The sequence below is a fragment of the Budorcas taxicolor genome, chromosome 11 (assembly GCF_023091745.1).
Source record: "Budorcas taxicolor isolate Tak-1 chromosome 11, Takin1.1, whole genome shotgun sequence".
Lineage (NCBI taxonomy): Eukaryota > Metazoa > Chordata > Mammalia > Artiodactyla > Bovidae > Budorcas > Budorcas taxicolor.
The window spans coordinates 79,252,115-79,271,892 of NC_068920.1; the positions used below are offsets into that span (position 1 = coordinate 79,252,115).

General features: G+C 36.3%; 1 protein-coding gene across 1 annotated transcript in view; it reads right to left on the minus strand.

Moving 5' to 3' along the window:
* HEATR5B (HEAT repeat containing 5B) overlaps positions 1-19,778 on the minus strand; it is a 99,202-nt gene that overhangs the window by 64,990 nt on the left and 14,434 nt on the right. The window contains exons 6-17 of the mRNA XM_052648585.1: positions 17,532-17,703; positions 15,961-16,118; positions 14,451-14,700; positions 10,715-10,870; positions 9,996-10,246; positions 7,920-8,031; positions 6,441-6,593; positions 5,298-5,397; positions 4,849-4,958; positions 3,864-4,027; positions 2,966-3,141; positions 403-508 (exon numbers count right to left, since the gene is read on the minus strand). Of these exons, the coding sequence (XP_052504545.1) occupies positions 403-508; positions 2,966-3,141; positions 3,864-4,027; positions 4,849-4,958; positions 5,298-5,397; positions 6,441-6,593; positions 7,920-8,031; positions 9,996-10,246; positions 10,715-10,870; positions 14,451-14,700; positions 15,961-16,118; positions 17,532-17,703 (1,908 nt within the window). The remainder of the gene's footprint in view (positions 1-402; positions 509-2,965; positions 3,142-3,863; positions 4,028-4,848; positions 4,959-5,297; positions 5,398-6,440; positions 6,594-7,919; positions 8,032-9,995; positions 10,247-10,714; positions 10,871-14,450; positions 14,701-15,960; positions 16,119-17,531; positions 17,704-19,778) is intronic.

A 19,778-nucleotide genomic window follows, 5' to 3' on the forward strand; every position in this document is an offset into this window, starting at 1 on the left:
ATACTGTACAGAAACATTATAGTTGTTTGCTAGCCTTCCAGCCACTGAGGGGAACCATGACCACGCCACTGCTTTTTAAAAAAACTCAGAGGTTGGTAGCTGACAATCTCTAAAAAGGACATATACTAATGATTATATAAACGGCACAAATCTTTTTTGCATAACCAGTGCCTACATCCCTTTCCCTGAAGTTTACAAAATATGATTTAATTCATGCCTATTTAAACTCTTTACCTGTTGCCCTTTTATTTTAAAACAGTAATATCTTAATATTACCATATTATAGACTAACAACTTAATATTATAGATTATATAATAGTCTTGGTATGCCTGAATTACTATATTAAAGGTATTAGTTAAAATCTCAGTTTAGAACATTTACTATGTTTTAAAAGTAAATACCTTCAGTGCGCTAAGTACAGCTGTAAAGATATTAAGCTGCACTGCCTGCTGGCGAACACCTTTGGCTTGTTTAACACATTCAGCAAAGTGATCCAACATCTGTAATCTATAATGGAATAAAGATTACATTAGCACTACTTTTTATTCAAATATGGCTCAAAAAACAGAGATAAGACACGCTGTTTAACAAATAACGCCCCATGCTATCACTTCTCTATTTTCATTCCCTGGTCTAAACCAGTTCCCCCCTTCTTTGAATTAACAGACAAACATGAAACAACTAACTGGCACAACACAAGAGACTAACATTAAGTTTCAACCAGCAAAATGAGGCCATAATCTGAGTCATCTTCAGTGTGCAACAAAGTAGATGCTCAAGGCCTCTTGAACAGATTAACCATCATTAGCTGCGCATCTCTGTGGAAGACTTTTAGGTTGGAAATTTAAAAATGTTCACACATAGAAGAAAAGAGTACTTCATGCCTTGTTTTTGGAAGCTAATTAGGAGATTTTTTTTTTTTTTTTAAGATTTAGCTTGGTCACTTTTGTTAAATGTGAAAAATCAGAGGTGAATTGGTTGTTTCACTCTTTCATTTTTAAAAAATGAGACAGTTACCCCTCTTCCCCAAATCACAGCCATTTGAGACTATTCTGACTAAAGAGAATGAAGTCACATCAGATTCTCCTAAAAAGAAATGGAGTGGGCAAAGGAATCTAGGGGAATTTCACTGGAAGGGTTTAAGCTTAATTATAAACGGCCACAGGTCTCAAGTCAAAGCATTCTTCAAAAACCCAACAGGAAGAAACCATCTTTCCTCCAGGAGGAAGCCCAGTCAGAGGTGCTTAGAGGACACCAGTTCGGGCTGCCATGCACACACCTCTCTGACACTGACCCACGTCTATGGTGAGGAAGCAGGGTACTGTCCACATTGCTTTCAGGCACACACCTAAGAATATGTACATGTGCTCCAACACGGCCATCAAACATCGCGTGCCTATAACTGATCTCAAACGCACAACTTAAAAAAAAAAGGTTTCCCCTTCTGTAAAGTATTTATTTCTTTTAACTTGAAAAATATCAAGAAAAAGTTACTACCTAGGAATAACCGCTGAACATTTCTACATATTTTAAAATCGAAACTGCAACACTTCTTGTCTTTTACATTCTTCACTTAAAATTATATAATGAGCATTTGCTGATATCAAAACATTGTCTCTGTAAAACATACTTCAGCCTATCAACTTTCCATAATGTATTCACTGATTCCTCCATCTCTGGATATTTATGTTATATATTATATTTTTGATAGAATTATCTATTTTTACTTCATCTTGTTTCACAAAAGTGATTTAATAAAGTTAAGATAATCCTGGATTCCAGTTACAGCTTTCACAACTAGCTGTATAATTTTTAGCAAACCACAAGCTCTCAGACCTAGATTTCTTTAGTTTTAAAACAAGAACATTAAAATAGATGCTTCATAGGATTCTTTCAGTTTTAAGTCTTTAACATTCACATGGCAACCAGATGTTCTTGAAGGTATCTGGATAAAGTAAAATTCCATATTTAAAATTCTCCCCTCAAGTTAAAAAACAATCAAGTAACCTACATATGTAAAGACATGCTATCTTTTCTATACAAATACAACAATGTTCTTGAGGCATAGTTTTTAAAACCTGAACTATCTGTGAAGATTTTACATTAATTCATTTTCAGTCCTTCTTCTGGGAAAATCACTGTAAGTATAAAGCACCTAAAAGTTAAGTACAGTGTTTGTGGACATAAAGCATAGCAAACTAAAATGTTCCCATTAAGAAAAGAATCAGTTACTTTAGTGTTCCAATTTCCAGATTTTAACATCTGACAAATGTTACATTAGGGGGTAGACTTCTCATTCATTTACTTTCTCAGTAACAAAATCAAAAAACTTGGAAAACTGCTGTCCCTAATTAAAGATACAGGCAAACATACTATGCCTTATAAACCAGCAAACAAATTACTACAATGAAAATTTTGTTGTATAAGACCTGGTCCACAATACAATAGTTATTAGATGCCGGAACATGGACTTAAACCTGAAAAACAGTTTCAAACTATGTGGAGTCTGCATGCAATTTATGTTATTATGTTTGTGAGACTATTGTTTGAACTCTTTTTTTTTTTTGCATCCAGAATATATTTTGAAAACTTTTACACTGATATCAAAGACAGGCAGACACTACAAGAAAATTACGAATACAAATACTGACATAGAAATCTTGAACAAAATATAAGCAAACTAAAGCAGCACATTAAAAGGTTTATATACTATGACCAAGTGGGATTTACTCCTGGAATTTGAGAATGGCTCAACAGACAAAAATTAATCAATGTGATATAGCACCTTAATAGAATGAAGGAAAAAACCCCAAATCATCTCAATTGATGTAATAAAAGAATGACAAAATTCCACATTTTTTCACAATAAAAACACCTAATGAATGAGAAATAAAAGGAAATTCATTGGCTGGGAAAATCTACTACTTAAAAATAATTTATATTTAACTATGACTTTATACTAACCGGTGTTTAAAAGAAACATGAGGAAACACTACACCAAAAAGAGCCACGGAAGCGTCAATGACTGAAACTCCAAGGGGAAGAGGCCCAGGCACAGCTTCTCCAGCAGGTATTCGTAAGTAAATGGAGGATGGGTCATGCTCCAGAGCCCCACTCCCAGATGCACTGTTTGGCTGGAGCTGCAAAAAGAGGACATAAAAATCATTTGAAATCTACTTTAGGAAATTCACTTACCAAGTACTGGGCGTGAAGAGCAAAACAGAGGAGGAGAGAGAAAAGGTAATAATAAAAGAACAGAATGATTAACTATGGAAATGTTTAAATAGAGAAGTATGTAATTTGGCTATCTAAACAAAGTCACAACGGTTGATATAATTTTTTTTTAAATCTTGTTCATTCTACAACATTTTTATAGTACCCACCTTAAAATGTGTAAGCAAAATAACATCAGGAATAACTTAAAACCACAAAAAAAGTTTTTTAAAGTGACCTTTAGAAACTTTTTAAAAAATACATTTGAAATAATGTATTCAGTGGGCAAAAAAGGTTCTAAATCTTCAGTCTACTAAATTTTATTCCTCTCTAATCTGTCACAAAATAAACTAAACCAAAACAGAACACCAACAACCAAAAAGCTACTCAAAACTGATCTTTGCAAAAGCAGCCACAGGATACCTAAATACACAGCCTATTAAATAAAGACAACTCACCCAATTCTAACTATTGCTGCTTACCTTTTCTCCTTATTTATCCACCACTAAGAAGATATTTTTAAATGTCTTAAGAAAGGTAAATGAAAAGTAAACCTTAGTCTACAATATTTTCTTCTAAAATGACAATGTATACTAGTACCATTGTTTATCAATCAAGCTAGTAATCATTTCAATGTATAGTTTACTACCTGGTCTTCAATTGATTTATGATCAGTTTCTTGAAGCCAGGACCCAAGTAGAACACTATCATCATAGTGGCAGAGGGATCTGAGGAGGGAGGTAGTTGTATTGGCTGAGTTGTCGGTCAAAGTGAATTCTGCCACCAGCTCTCTAAGAAGTGCGTTGAAAGAGCCTATAAAACAGAACTCAGATCAGATAAAAAATAATACTTTTTAAGAAGATGACAATCATTACCTACAAAGAGCAGCAATATGTTCAACAGAAGTAAAATGATTAAATCCCTATTTCCTTTTTTTAAAAATCAGTATTAAATGTTTCATTGCTAGTTTTAATACACAATAATGGCACTTCTTCACTATTGTATTATGCCTTTTAGTCCAAATTATTTAAATAAAAAACTCAAATTCAGGAAAAGTTCTTTATTTAAAATATGTTAAATATGATTATTATTTACTATTAATTACTCAATGATGTGCAAACACTGAACCAGGCATATCAAAGTTCTCAGGCATGTTTGCACTGGGATATTAACATTTTATATGACATTTAACTTCTGCAAAAGTACATTAATATTCTCCCTCCAGATTCCTAAATTATTGGCTATATCATAACAGGATAGTCATCGAAAGCATAGACTCTGAATATGAACCAGCTGGGTTTGAATCCAAGCTCTGCTACTACCTCCCAGACCCGTGCAAGCTACACAACCTCTAAGTACCCAAGATTTTTCACCTTTAAACAAAGCTATATTTTAGCCTTATAAGGTCTGTGATTAGAGTCAAAGACACCAATACTTATAAAGACTTAGGGTAGGACCTGGAACACAGCAGTGCTCAACAGGCGTTAGCCACTCAGTATGATGAAAAGGAAAATGGTGGCCTTCCTTTGCATAGTGAGTCAGTGAGGCAGCCAGGGTCAGAACTCAATGATACTGTGAAGAGCTGGAAAGGCATAATGAAGAATTTTTATTAAACATCCACGAGTTTTACTTACCTTCGTACGTTTTTGGAGGTAACAACGCCAAGATATCGTAAAGCCGTAAACGGACCATGGCAGCACTAGCTTTCAGATGAGCTCCGTGGGCTTTAATTACAGAGGGAATGCTAAAATGTCAAAAGCATAGTTCGTATCAGCTTATAGAATAAGCAGTACTTAAAACATTCTTTTCCAGTCAAATCAATGTGATATCCAGACGGTATCAATGTACCGTCAATGTACACTGATAAGTATTATGTTTTTGTTTTAGTTTATTTTGTAACTTTTACTATTAGTAACAGAAACACTATAACACAATTTTATTTCAATCTATATCACTATAATTTTTAAAGTCACTTTACATAAAGTTTAGTACATTTTCTATATGACAGTATAGGGAATTACAAAACATGGCAATTTTTAAATATATAAAATTGGATGTTAATGTGTTCTAATTGCCTACTTACTGTGACATCATAGTCATGGCACATTCAATAGGGGTCATCAATTTTCTAATCACATCTTCAGTTAGGAGTTCAGGACAATGTGCAACAAAACTCCTCATTGCTAGATAAAAATTTTAAAAAGACTGATTTGAAACAGCTTTTGTGAAGATGAACAATTTTAAAGTTATATAAAGGTTCCTAAAATTTTTAATTATTACAAAAACATCAGGTTCTAAAACAAGGCCAAACCAAAAGAAGAGCCAACTGCAACGACAGAGAAAACTCATTAGAAAAGGCTAGAAGAGTGGACAACCGAGGCAGAGGAAGGGGAGATGTCTCTTAAGAAGATTTCCGTGAGTGAGAATTCAGAGGTCTATGACCCCATGTGAATTCAGATGACTGAAAAAGAGAGCTGTTTCAGAAGAGAACCAGGAATGGACATAAAGCCCCAGTGAGCAGAAGTATCTTTGCGGGCTCTTTAGCAGTAGAGCTACCATCTCTCAGATATATGGGCACAAAACTGACACTCTGCCCTGCCGTGTTTATGGTTAAGTGCACATTCATCTCCCACAGTTTGGAAAAAGAAGTACTTTTCATCTTCAAATAAAGTAAAAAAACAAAAAAGGATAGTCACTCAGTGTAATTTTAGTTCCCAAATAAAACAAAACTTGAGCCTTTCCTATAAGTTGCTGACTCCCAAACAAAAACAACTTTATTTCACACTTGTTAAAAAGGCTGATATCTAAAAAATGTATCAACTTTTGCAGATCTGATAGGAGAAAACAGCTATTTGTATGAAAAAGACTAACTGTAAACTCAGTAAACTTGGTAATCCTGTTTCTCTTTCCTTTAAATAAGCACTGGGTTTTTTCACATGATGACTCAGTGCTTCTTCAGGACTGCAGTAACTGGAGTCTAGCCGCCTGGATTCTAGCTCCTGTTTGATCATAAACTCTAATCTCCTTTTCAAAGACTTAACTTCATTTTTACTACAAAATTAGTAAACTGGTATAGATTATTTACAAAGTTTTTTTCTAAATGTAAAAGTCTACAAACTCATCATTATATATTAAAATAAAAAACTGAAGCAATGATTTACCTTCACTTCACAAATATTTTAGTAAGAAAATAATCTTGTGAAAGTGCAATCCCTTCAGTTCTTACCACATAAAGCTCCAGCACGACCTTCCAATGTTACCTGCCAGGTAAAAGAATCGCCTCGGGCCTTCTCAGCCTCCAATTCCTTTAAAGAACGAGGGAAAACGTTTCGCCACAATAACAACATCTTGGGTAGATGGTAACGAACAACAGACGGTCCTAACCAAGAAAATGGGAATACAAAACCATACTATATGTAACACTACAAAAAAAAGCCATAGAAAAGAGCCCCAAATAAGCTTTAACAATAATTCTTATCTCTATCTTAATCTCTAATGTTTTCAAAATGTTTTTTATTCTGTAAGTAAAATATATATCTATTGAAGCATAGTAAAATTCATCTAGAAACTAACAATATTTATAGCATCCAACATAAAATAAATCCATAAAATGTCATCTAAAAGAAATTACTCAGATATATTTAGAATGATAGATTACATTCTATCAACAATAAAGTTATCTAGGACATATTTCATGATGTCTTTTCTATAAACATACACCTGTTCCTAAACACATACATATAAATATTTACTACTCCATTTTAAGGGCAATTTATATGGTTAATTTTCATGGAGTGGTATATTTAGAGGTAGGAACCTATATTTATACTGCTAAGGAATTCGTTTAATATACCACATAACATACTTAATATAATGTTCTGGAAAAAAGTTACCACTTATTATTTTCTTTAGAAAACCAGATCAAGGTTCAATTTTCAAAAGGTAGATGAATCAAGCAGTTAGCAACTCTGCAGTTAGTACACACACACATACTTTTTATAGTAGAAGCCGAAAATGTGAAGTAAAAAATGGACACACCTTATTACGGTGATAACATATTGATACCATATATTATGACAATAATAACATGTACTTCTGTTCTATGTATAATGCTAAACTTTATCTGCATCTCAGATTTGTCATAACACTTAGGACAGTGAAGTGCATAAGAATAACCCCAAGGATGTAAAGCCATTGAGAGATATTATTTACTGTGTGACTTTATCATCCTAGTAAAACCATGTCACTAGCCTTCACTTTGGGCACGGAATACCTCGTTTCTTTTAATAGGCTAATCAGTTAGACCATGGCTATTCTGATGGTAAAGGTGAAACTTGGCTCAGTTGGTAAAGAATTCACCTGTAATGCGGGAGACCTGGGTTCAATCCCTGGGTTGGGAAGATCCCCTGGAGAAGAGAAAGGATACCCACTCCAGCTCCAGTATTATGTCTTAGAGAATTGCATGGAATATATAGCCCATGAGGTTGCAAAGAGCCAGACACAACAGAGTGACTTTCACTTTCTCAGTAAGTGTACATAAACAGAAATTACCGAAAAAGCTCATACCAAATGATGAGAAAAACATCATTACCATTTTACAGCCTCATTCGAAGTCTAGAATGCGAAGTTGAATACTTTTAAACTTTCTTTACAGTCTACTGACAGTTACAGAATAAGACAAAATCCCACTCAGTTACAGCTGTACCTAAAGTCATGAGTGCTCCAAGTAAGAGCCATCCAGCTTGGGTGCGCTGTAAAGACAGCCTGCTATTTTGGGCAGCAGTTCGTAAGAGATCTTCAGCAATACTAACAACCATCTGCAAGAGAGGTTTAGAACTGGATTTTAATTTAAACAAGTTACCAAGATCAAAAAAGAAAATACATAGCTAGTATACTTTTATTAAAAAAGAATTTGTCCTTTTTTGTTGTTGCTGTTAACATGCTTTTAAAGAGGCAACATCAATACCTAATCAATCTCAACTGCACTGCTGACTCAGAGAAGACCCAGAACAGCACAGTGGTTACGAATATGACTTGCAGAGCCAAGATGCCTGAGTTCCTATCCCAGTTTGGTCATTTCCTAGCTTTCCGACCTAGAATAACTTCATCTCTATGCCTCGCTGCTAAAATAGGAATAACAGGAGAACCAACGTCACTCACGTGCGGATTAAATAAGTTAATACAGGAAAGCACTCAGAACGGTGCTGATCCATGTAGTCACTTAATAACTGCTATTAGCAGTAACACTGTAAACCTACACTTAAAGATTTGTTGAACTCTTATTATAAACTTGCCATTAAGCTAAGCTTAAGGTGGTTAGAAAAGACACAGGAAGAAAGGGAAGTAACAAGCAGCATACGATCAAGCGACGGAGTCACAGTACAGATGCAGTGGTCAGCAGAGAGAAAGGCTACCACAGACTGGGTAGCTTTGAAGGCATTTCATGGGAGAGATGGAACTTGAATTGGGCTTCTAAACAAAGCAGCTAAGTTTGGTGCAGGTTAACAAGAAGAGAGATGAAATTCTACTGTAAGATGTTAGCATAAGCAAAGACACGGAGGCTGAAGAAAAGCTTGGAAAGAAAGCAATGTGGCTAGTCTGACGAGTGCAATGGGAAACTAGAATGAAAGCAAAGAATTAAAGCAAATTATGAAAGTACAAGTTTAGCAGACAGAGGTGATTATGTTTTATTCTCTGATCCTGCGTAGTCTCTAAGGGTCTTTGAGCACATGTAAAACATGGAAGAGATGGGAGAAAAAGACTCCAAAGAAGGAAAATCAGGAGGAGACAAGCATATGACAGAGGGAGATGGAAGCCCGGTTTTGAGTAGGAGCTATCGAAGTCACAGAAATGAACGGACACGGGCCAAGTAACCCAGAAAAAAGAAAAATTAAAAAATTTAGCCCAATATGAAATTGCAAATAATACTTATATAAACACTTATATTCCTAAGAAGAAAATCTTCATAGTAGTGTATGGTATAGCAGAAAGAAAGGCGAAAAAAAGGTAACTGATTCATGACAGCTATTCAAATTTTATTAAGTATTACCAAAATGCTAACTATAGCAACAGCACATTCTCTTGACATTTTGAATATAGCAATGTGAATTATATTTCTAAAACTCCAAAGAAAAGCTCTGATTTCTAAAGAATCAGTATAAGGTTTTTCTAATATCTCTCTAAAATAAATCATAAAATGATATTATACCCAGACAAAACCTATTATTTCTGTAACAGAAGTAAGTATCAAATTTTAATTAGGGTCTGTCAACTCCATATGGGCTTCCCTGGTAGCTCAGCTGGTAAAGAATCCGCCTGCAATGCAGGAGGCCCCGGTTCAATTCCTGGCCGGGAAGATCCCCTGGAGAAGCGATAGGCTACCCACTCCAGTATTCACGGGCTTCCTGGGTAGCTGAGACGATAAAGAATCTGCCTGCAGTGTGGGAGACCTGGGTTCGATCCCTGGGTTGGGAATATCCTCTGGAGGAGGGTATGGCAGTCCACTCCAGTATTCTTGCCTGGAGAATCCCCATGGACAGAAGAGCCTGGTGGGCTACAGTCCATGGGGTCACAAAGAGTCGGACACGACTGAGCGACTAAGCAGGGCACTGCACGGCATAACTCCCTATAAACAGAATACCATGCCACTTATTATCACGCAAAACTGTTTTTGTTTGATCATCCAGTTCAACATCAGACACAGAAGGTATTCCTAAAGACTACATAAAGACTAAATAAAGCCCACGGGTTAGCACTTCAAATTCTAGGATCTTTGTCATACCTTTCCCTTGGCATGAGGAATGCCCAAAGGACACTGATGAACTCCACCTAACAAAGCAGCCATTGCAAAACTGTATCCACTAACAGCTTCTGGCGAAGTTTTTAAGCTGTTGAGCCGTTCTGCACATCTGTCTAGAAACGGCGTCAACTGGAAAGGTAACGCCACAGCCACACAGCGCAAACACCAGGCAGCAGCAAGTCGAGCTGCCATGCTTGGATGGAGAAGTACTGAGGTCACAGTCTCCAAAAGACCTAAAAAATACTCAGAATTACTCTTTAATGAAGTCACACAATTTAATGAGTTAAAAGACTATGTATAACACCACCATTATTATTGTGGTACAATTTTACACAGATATTTTCAGAATTGCTGCCAAAAAACACACACATCTCAACTTATAAACAGGTAAGTACTTTAAAGGAAAGTTTTCTACAAAGAACATGGTACAATTATATCCAATGAACTATAAAATGCTGATGTATTCAATAAAGTTTAGGAACAAAACTACCATGACTGTTTCTGTCTCTCAAAGCAGTATTTTAATATTTAATTCAAGATTCATTATCACAGATAAATAATCCTAAATAAAACCCAACTTTTAATGGATGATTTAAACTGCTAATTACCATGTTAAGCAACCAATTGGGAGTTTATCAGTCACACTTATGACTTTTAAAAATATTGAAAAAAATATTCCGGCCTATAAGTGAACACCACACCTATAGATGCTTCCTGAATAAGAGGGGACGCGGTGGCATTCAGGCTCTGCACCAGGCTCCCGAGCTCCTGCAGGGCACAGACCATCACATGCTGGCTTGCCGCAATGTCTGCTGCTCCAGACTTGTTCTCCCCACTAGTGTCATTCACTACCGCTTCTGGAAGCACAAAATCAGGTGTGGAATGTGGGTGAATTAAACCTTGATATAACTTTTTGATCTTACAATTTTATGTTTTTAACTTATACAAGCTGAATGCCTGACTGTTAAGAACTGTGTTTGTATCTCTAATAATTCAGTTCAGTTCTGTCGCTCAGTCGAGTCCAACTCTTTGTGACCCCGTGAATCACAGCACACCAGGCATCCCTGTCCATCACCAACTCCCGGAGTTTGCCCAAACTCATGTCCATCGAGTTGGTGATGCCATCCAGCCATCTCATCCTCTGTCGTCCCCTTCTCCTCCTGCCCTCAATCCTCCCAATATCAGGGTCTTTTCCAGTGAGTCAGCTCTTAGCATGAAGTGGCCAAAGTATTGGAGTTTCAGCTTTAGCATCAGTGCTTCCAAAGAACAACCAGGACTGATCTCCTTTAGCATGGACTGGTTGGATCTCCTTGCAGTCCAAGGGACTCTCAAGAGTCTTCTCCAACTCCACAGTTCAAAAGCATCAATTCTTCAGCACTCAGCTTTCTTCACAGTCCAACTCTCACATCCATGTATGACTACTGGAAAAACCATAGCCTTGACTAGATGGACCTTTGCTGGCAAAGTGATGTCTCTGCTTTTGAATATGCTATCTAGGTTAGTCATAACTTTCCTTCCAAGGAGTAAGCATCTTTTAATTTCATGGCTGCAATCACCATCTGCAGTGATTTTGGAGCCCAAAAACATAGTCTGCCACTGTTTCCACTGTTTCCCCATCTATTTCCCATGAAGTGATGGGACCAGATGCCATGATCTTCAGCAATACGTGAACTGTGAACTTCCAGATGGTCAAGCTAGAAAAGGCAGATGAACCAGAGATCAAATGGCCAACATCCGCTGGATCATCAAAAAAGTGAGACTGTTCCAGAAAAACATCTATTTCTGCTTTATTGACTATACCAAAGCCTTTGACTGTGTGGATCACAATAAACTGTGGAAAATTCTGCAAGAGATGGGAATACCAGACCACCTGACCTGCCTCTTGAGAAACCTATATGCAGGTCAGGAAGCAACAGTTAGAACTGGACATGGAACAACAGACTGGTTCCAAATAGGAAAAGGAGTACATCAAGGCTGTATATTATCACCCTGCTTATTTAACTTATATGAAGAGTACATCATGAGAAATGCTGGGCTGGAAGAAGCACAAGCTGGAATCAAGATTGCCGGGAGAAATATCAATAACCTCAGATATGCAGATGACACCACCCTTATGGCAGAAAGTGAAGAGGAACTAAAAAGCCTCTTGATGAAAGTGAAAGAGGAGAGTGAAAAAGTTGGCTTAAAGCTCAACATTCAGAAAACTAAGATCTCTAATAATTAGTGAAACACAAATCAAAATTACAATGATAAAAAAATCAATGATGCCCCTAGTACACATTCAGTAAACATTAGGAGCTATTACTGTTACTTTATCATTTAAGAGCTGCAATGTGTTGGTAGCATCACTGTCAAATTACTGACCAGAAAGAGTATCTATAAAGAGAGTGGCTTTAGAATTTCTTACTGAGATGTTCCTCAAAGTTTCCATTAATGTTGTTGACCCTTTCCCCCATCTTTTAGCTTCCAATAGAATTGATATGTATTTAATCATGAAAAAATGAAAAACTCCTTATCAAATTACTAATTAAGACTATATCCTGGCCCATAAATTCCAGATACATAGCACTGTGTTTAATTCTTTTACTATTTTAAGAATCAAATGACTAATCTATGACCTTAAGACTGTGAAATGACAGTAACAAACTTTCTTATTTACATTCATTATGAATTAACAGGCTATAAAATATAGAATAATAGGAAATAACTGATTAATACATTATGGACTAAAATTAAACACCTCTTTTCTCCTGAGATACTTCTGGACTTGGAAATGCATGGACTCTCTCCTTTGGTTACTAAATTAGAATTTCCCTAAGTCAAGGCTATGGTTTTTCCAGTGGTCATGTATGGATGTGAGAGTTGGACTGTGAAGAAAGCTGAGTGCTGAAGAATTGATGCTTTTGAACTGTTGGAGAAGACTCTTGAGAGTCCCTTGGACTGCAAGGAGATCCAACCAGTCCATTCTGAAGGAGATCAACCCTGGGATTTCTTTGGAGGGAATGATGCTAAAGCTGAAACTCCAGTACTTTGGCCACCTCATGCGAAGAGTTGACTCATTGGAAAAGACTCTGATGCTGGGAGGGATTGGGGGCAGGAGGAGAAGGGGACGACAGAGGATGAGATGGCTGGATGGCATCACTGACTCGATGGACGTGAGTCTGAGTGAACTCCGGGAGCTGGTAATGGACAGGGAGGCCTGGCGTTCTGTGATTCATGGGGTCACAAAGAGTCGGACACGACTGAGCGACTGAACTGAACTGAAACAAGTGTTATCTGTGTGGCTTGCTATTTTACTCCTACCATATGGCAGTGTTTTTGTCACGCAAACATTTCTTTAATGAATCAACAAACAAATATCTTTAAAGTTGTGAATCTAGAACAGATTACTACTTTAACATATCTAACAATACCTCATTAACTTGAACATCTTTTAATTCCTTTCAGTTAGTCCATTTAAAATATGATTTGCCTAGTAAGCTACTAACTATAACAAAAACACTCACTTTCATTAATTTCATAAGAATTTATTAATTCTCTAAATATAAAGTCCTGGATATTATACAGTCTTTAAATTCTTATTTCTAAAGACATCTGTTAGGCAATATAATTTTCTTGATTAATATATATTCATAACAGTGATAAAATAAACTATCTCATAGAATTTATATTTTACCTTGCATTAGTTCCCTAATTGTATTATAAGCACCAAGAAGACAGTAACTTTATCCTACTCATTGCTCAAAACCTGAATTACTCGTTTGCAATCTCAAGTACTGAATAACTATTAGTTCATCTGAAAAAGTTATAAAATTGATACTGCCTAGAAGGTTTCTTTTAATTATGAATTACTGAGGCTTCACAGCATACTCTGTAATGGGTTAAAAATCACCTGTAACTGTTTTTAAGTCTTCATATCAAGCCTAATAAGGGTGGGGAAAACAACATGTATTTATCAAACAGGCTCCAAGAAGAAAAACCATAATAGGTTATCCCTCAAAGATTCCTCAATATGCTACTGCATACCAGGAGAGCTATAAAATCAGTAAAGGTACTAGGAATAAAACAGAAAAAACCTAAATCTTCCAAACACACTACCCAAATATTAAAAAACTCCAATTTACTGTAATTATATGTTATTTTAATATCAAATAAGAGTACACAATAAAAAGGACTATTAACACAGTCAGAGACTTCCTTGGTGGTCCAGTGGCTAAGACTCCGTACTTCTAATGCATGGGGCGCAGGTTCAATCCCTGATTGGGAAATTAAAATCCCACATGCTGCATGGCGTGGTGGAAGAAAAGAAGGAAAAAAAAAAAAACACATTCCAGAAAGAGATATGAACTAATCAGATCTATCAGTATTTATTAAGGGTAGCAATAAAGAACTAAATGACTAATAATCAACAACACATACCATGACATCAATTCTTACCTACTGCTTTCATTTGTTTTCCAATAGCCTGGCATATCTCTTTGGCAGCTGCAATCTGGGCTTTTTCACCTAGCAAACTGCCCACGGTAGCTCTTAGGATAAAGGAGACACATCGTCTGGAATACACAGCCTCCACATGTGTTTGTGTTGCCCGAGGATGGGAAACCAGATCAAGTACATGAGACAAGAATGTAGCAAAGCTACGCTCCAACCACTGGCCGCCCAATGTTGTTACAAAAACAACATATGCCTGTAAACAGATTAAGATACAACTTCAGGTAAATTTATACACACAAACTGAAATTACAGATAAAACAACTACATAAATAACTGATGACAGCATGCAAAATAACTTATCTTTGAGATTACAACTGAGAAAATTTAAAACGTGAGACCTTTCTGGTACTTGTAGCATAGGATTTACTGGTTGAAGTATCTTTAACTAAACACAGTTCTTGGGATAATAGCTTCATGAAGAACAGAGAGTGGTGTGCGTGGGAAGAAAAGGTGAAATCACCCTGGGGATGGAGGTGATGGAGGTGATGTATGTGTGTCAGTGTGTGCACTCAGTCGTGGCCAACTCTCTGTGACCCCAAGGACTGTAGCTCATCAGGCTCCTCGGTCCATAGGATTTTCCCAGCAAGAATACTGCAGTGGGTTGCCATTTCCTACTCCAGGGGGTCTTCCCAACTCAGGGATCGAACCCAGGTCTCTTGCAACTCCTGCACTGAGAGGTGGATTCTCTGCCACCAAGCCACCTGGGAAGCCCTGAGGAAGATGATACAGTAATAAGCCCCAACATGCTAAATAAATGCTGACCTAGAGCTATAAAACATTCGCTTATGACTATTAGGTGGAAATGGTTTACTTCTATTTTACATTTGTTTCTGGAACAAGGTATAATTGGATGATTTTGACTAAGATCACAAAAAAATCATTTCATTTTAATGTGTGTGTGCTCAGTTGTGTCCAACTCTTTGTATTAGATGTTAACTATTATTATTATATTATTAACTGTAATATCTTATTTGGTATTAATTATTATTCTGAAATTATCTCACATAAGGTTTAACTTCATAAGCACATTCGTGATTAAGCAATGATGATAAATCCAAAGTACCAACCAATATTTTTAGCTACAAGGGTTGCTGAAAACATTAAAATCTAAATTCTTCAAGCTACTTGAATAAAATTTCAGTTAAAACTAAACTATTCTACATCTGATTTTCTGCCAAGTAAAATTTGGGAAAATTTTGTTACAGATAGATAGATGTAGCAGATGCAGGTTTATTCACACATCATTAAATATCTAACATTCCATATAAGCATGCAGTTTACAATTTGAATGCAATTCATTCATTTAGTAAGAGAAATGTTTTGAAAGACATTTTTAATTATTAAATTTTAGATAGCATTAAAAATCTCTGTATGTGCTATTACTTAGTACAAGTCTTCGATGAAATTTCACAAGTGATATGAACAGAATTCTTTACACATATATATTACAAACCTGTGTAACTCCAACTCTCACTTCACGATTAACAGACCCTCCAACTTTTAACATTTCTCCACCACTCTTTAAGAAACCTGACCCTCCACGCAGAAATCCTGTGGCCATGAGTTCTAAGACTTCATCAAAGGTTGCTCGCTTCACATTCTGGCGCATTACTTTCAGGGAAAAAAAGCAAATTTATAAAGCAAATATATTTTGCTATTTAAATGTTTTCTAATAATCTAGCTTTAAAACTCAAGAATTTATTTTTAAGGATACTTAAACTACTACAAAGCAGACAGTCATTTATTTTCTTATAATCTTACAATTTACAAAGTATTTGTAAAAATAAATTTAATTTTGAAGCAAAAAATGCTAAAAAAAAAAAAAAAAAGGAAGGTGCTACAAATTTAAAACAATTCAATACTATGACAAAATAGTCTAACAATTACGCTAACTTTATATGAGGAACACGACAGGGACAAAGTACATCCATAGCAGGTAATGCTAACTGATCACAGCCCTCACTCACAATTGAGATGGACACAATGAAACTTTGTCAAGACCATGCTTTCTGTACAAGTTAACCTATGGGTTGAAATGTCACTGGACTGCAACCAACTTGCGACCCCTGGTAAAGAGCTGTCCTACTTCATAAAGTCCTTTCATATAGTGTAGCAAATACAATCCTCACAAAAATTCTGCAGAACAGGCATAAAGCTCATAATTAGGTACGTGGACTTTAGAATTTGATGCCTGGGTTTTGATTTCACTTAATAGAACACTCATTACACCACAAATGACACCATCTCTCTAAGCCTCAATTTCCTTGTTTACAAAATGAGAATAACAGCAATACTCAGGATTAACAGGGTTTTTGAGAGGATTAAATAAAATAACTCTGCTCTCATTCAGTGCCTTATACATAGTTAGCACTTAATGAATGTTACCTATCATCATTATCATTGTTACCTAATTCAAACATTGAAATAATTATCATTAACGATGAAAAGACCAAAGTTCAAAGGGTTTCACAGCAAATAAACATAAGAGCTACAACTTGAACCTGTAATCTGAGTCTTTTTCTACAATACAAAGATGGAGGAGGCGTGGGGACAGCAGCAGAGCTGGGCTCACTCCACAGCTTCTCAGAGCTGCCCCTGAACCATCTCCATGGAACAATGAGGTACAGCAGAAATAACTGAGGAGATCAGCACTGCCTCCGAGTCTGCTTATAATAATGGTCAAGAAAAGGAAAATTATACTTTGCTATGAATGAAGATCTACTCTGGCAGGTTCTAGTCCCTGTACATGTGGATGGATACAAGACCACTCCATAAATCTTATTTGCTTATATGTCCAACATACTTGCTACATGTAATCTTGTTCACTATTATCATAAAAAATGTCCTGCCCATATCAAGGAAAAAGTCATGTGGGAACTATTTTATGAAAATGTAGACAAGCATATTTAACAATTTAAGCTCTTTAAACTGACTTGCCTAGAAGTAGTACGTCATCTAGAAGGAAGCATTCCATATATCTTCAAACACCTGTTACACTCTAGATTGGGGGCTGGAAAATGATACCTGTTGCTTGTTTTGGCATCAGTGCTGTAGCCATGACTGTTCCTAAGAGTTTAGACACTGCCACTCGTACCCCATAGTTAGAGTTTTCCAAAGCCTTAAAGCAGAGAGTGGCTATATTTTCCAGTTCAGCAGTCCACATGAACACAGCTTCATTCTGCAGTTCTAGGAGACACTGGAATTTTTAAAATAATAATAATAAATGGATTAGAACTTCTGCTTCCAGAGACAAAGGTAACAAAAACCAGAATTATTCTCTCTTCTGAAATAACAACAACAACAAAACATGGACAAAATACATGAAACAACAGTTTTGAAGACACTGGCCATCAGGCAACGAAGAATGCTAATCCTTAAGAGATAAAAAACACCAGTTGAACCCTACAGTTGTCCCAGCATACTCCCTTGAGTTTCCAGCAGGTAGGAGGAAATACATAACCCTGAAGTCCTGTGTTAGAAGAGTCTCAAATCAATAACTTAGCCTCTAACTGAAAAACTAGATGACACAGAGCAAATTCAACACAAAGCAAGCAGGAAAATAGGAAACAATACAGTTGAGATAGGAAATCAATCAACCAGAAAACTGAAAAGCAGAAGTGAAACCAAAAGCTGCTTGTCTGAAACAACCGACATATCTGCTAAATCTATAGCCAGACAGATGAGAAAAAAGAAAGACACAGATTATCAAAATTAGGAATGAGGAAGTCACATAACTGCAGATTCAGTATATATGAAAAGGACAACATATTTGACAACTTAGATGAAACAGACAACTCACTCAAGAAGAAACAGATAACCTAGACAGCCCAATATCTATTTTAAAAACTGAATTTGTAGTTTAAAATCTTTCCCCAAAGACAACTGGAGACCCAGAGAATTGTACTGATGAATTCAACCAAATGTTTAAGCAAGAAATAATACCAATCCTATATAAACTCTTCCAGCAAATTGAAGAGAAGGGTATACTTCCCAACTCAACATACTGACCCTGATATTGAAATCTGACGAAGACACTACAAGGGAAGAAACCTACATACCAATACCTGCCACGGATGTAGATGCAAAACGTGCACACAAACTTTTAGTAATTCTAATCCAACAACATATAAAATGAATATATATCACGACCCAGCAGGGATTATCCTAGGAATGAAAGACTGATTAAAATTCTAAAACTAATCAGTGCAATTCATTAGCAAGCTGGAAAAAAATTCATATTATTCATCTCATTACATGCTAAAGAAACATTTAACAGATTATAAGTAAAACTGGGGTAAACTGAACAAGATCAGTGGACTGTGTCAACGTCACTACTGTATTATGCTGCTTGTAATGCCGTATGCTTTTTCAAGATATTACCATGGGGGGGAACTAGGTATAAGTTTATAAAGATCTCTCTCTATTATTTCTTTTTTTTTTTGATTATTTCCTTGTGGTTTTTGCTAAATCACTAAGCATGGACCCATGCATAGGCATCTTGGTCTTCCCCTTTGGGATAAAGTGAAGTTGAAGTCGCTCAGTCGTGTCCAACTCTTTGCAACCCCATGGACTGTAGCCTACCAGGCTCCTCCCTCCATGGGATTCTCCAGGCAAGAGTACTGGAGTGGGTTGCCATTTCCTTCTCCTATTATTTCTTACAATTGCATGAAAACCTGCATACGATGTGCTTAGTTACTCAGTCATGTCGGACTCTTTGTGACCCCATAGACTATAGCCGCCAGGCTCCTCTGTCCATAGGACTATCCAGGCAAAAATATGCCATCTCCTCCTTCAGGAGATCTTCTTGACTCAGGGATCAAACTCATGTCTCCTGCACTGGCAGACGGTTTCTTTACCCACTTGAGAAGCCACTTGGGAAGACCCTGCATGTAAACCTGCAATTATCATACAATTATCCTAAAATAAAAAACTTGGTTAGAAAACAGAAACAACACTAGAAATCAAATTAAAAAAAAACAAACAAACACGCATTTGACAAACTCTAAAATACATTCTTAACAAAAACTTCTTGGAAGGCTAGGAATATAAGGGTATTTCCTCAACCTGATAAAGGTCATCAAAGAAAACTGACAGTTAACATCATACTTAATGGTGAAGGACTGAATATTTTCCCTTTAAGGATCAAGAACAAGAAAAGAATGTTGGCTCTCACGTTTTATATTCAACACAGAACTGAAGGATCTGGTCAGGAAGTGCAGTAAGAAAGAAAAATAAATAAAAGGCATCCAGACTGGAAAAGATGCAGAACTG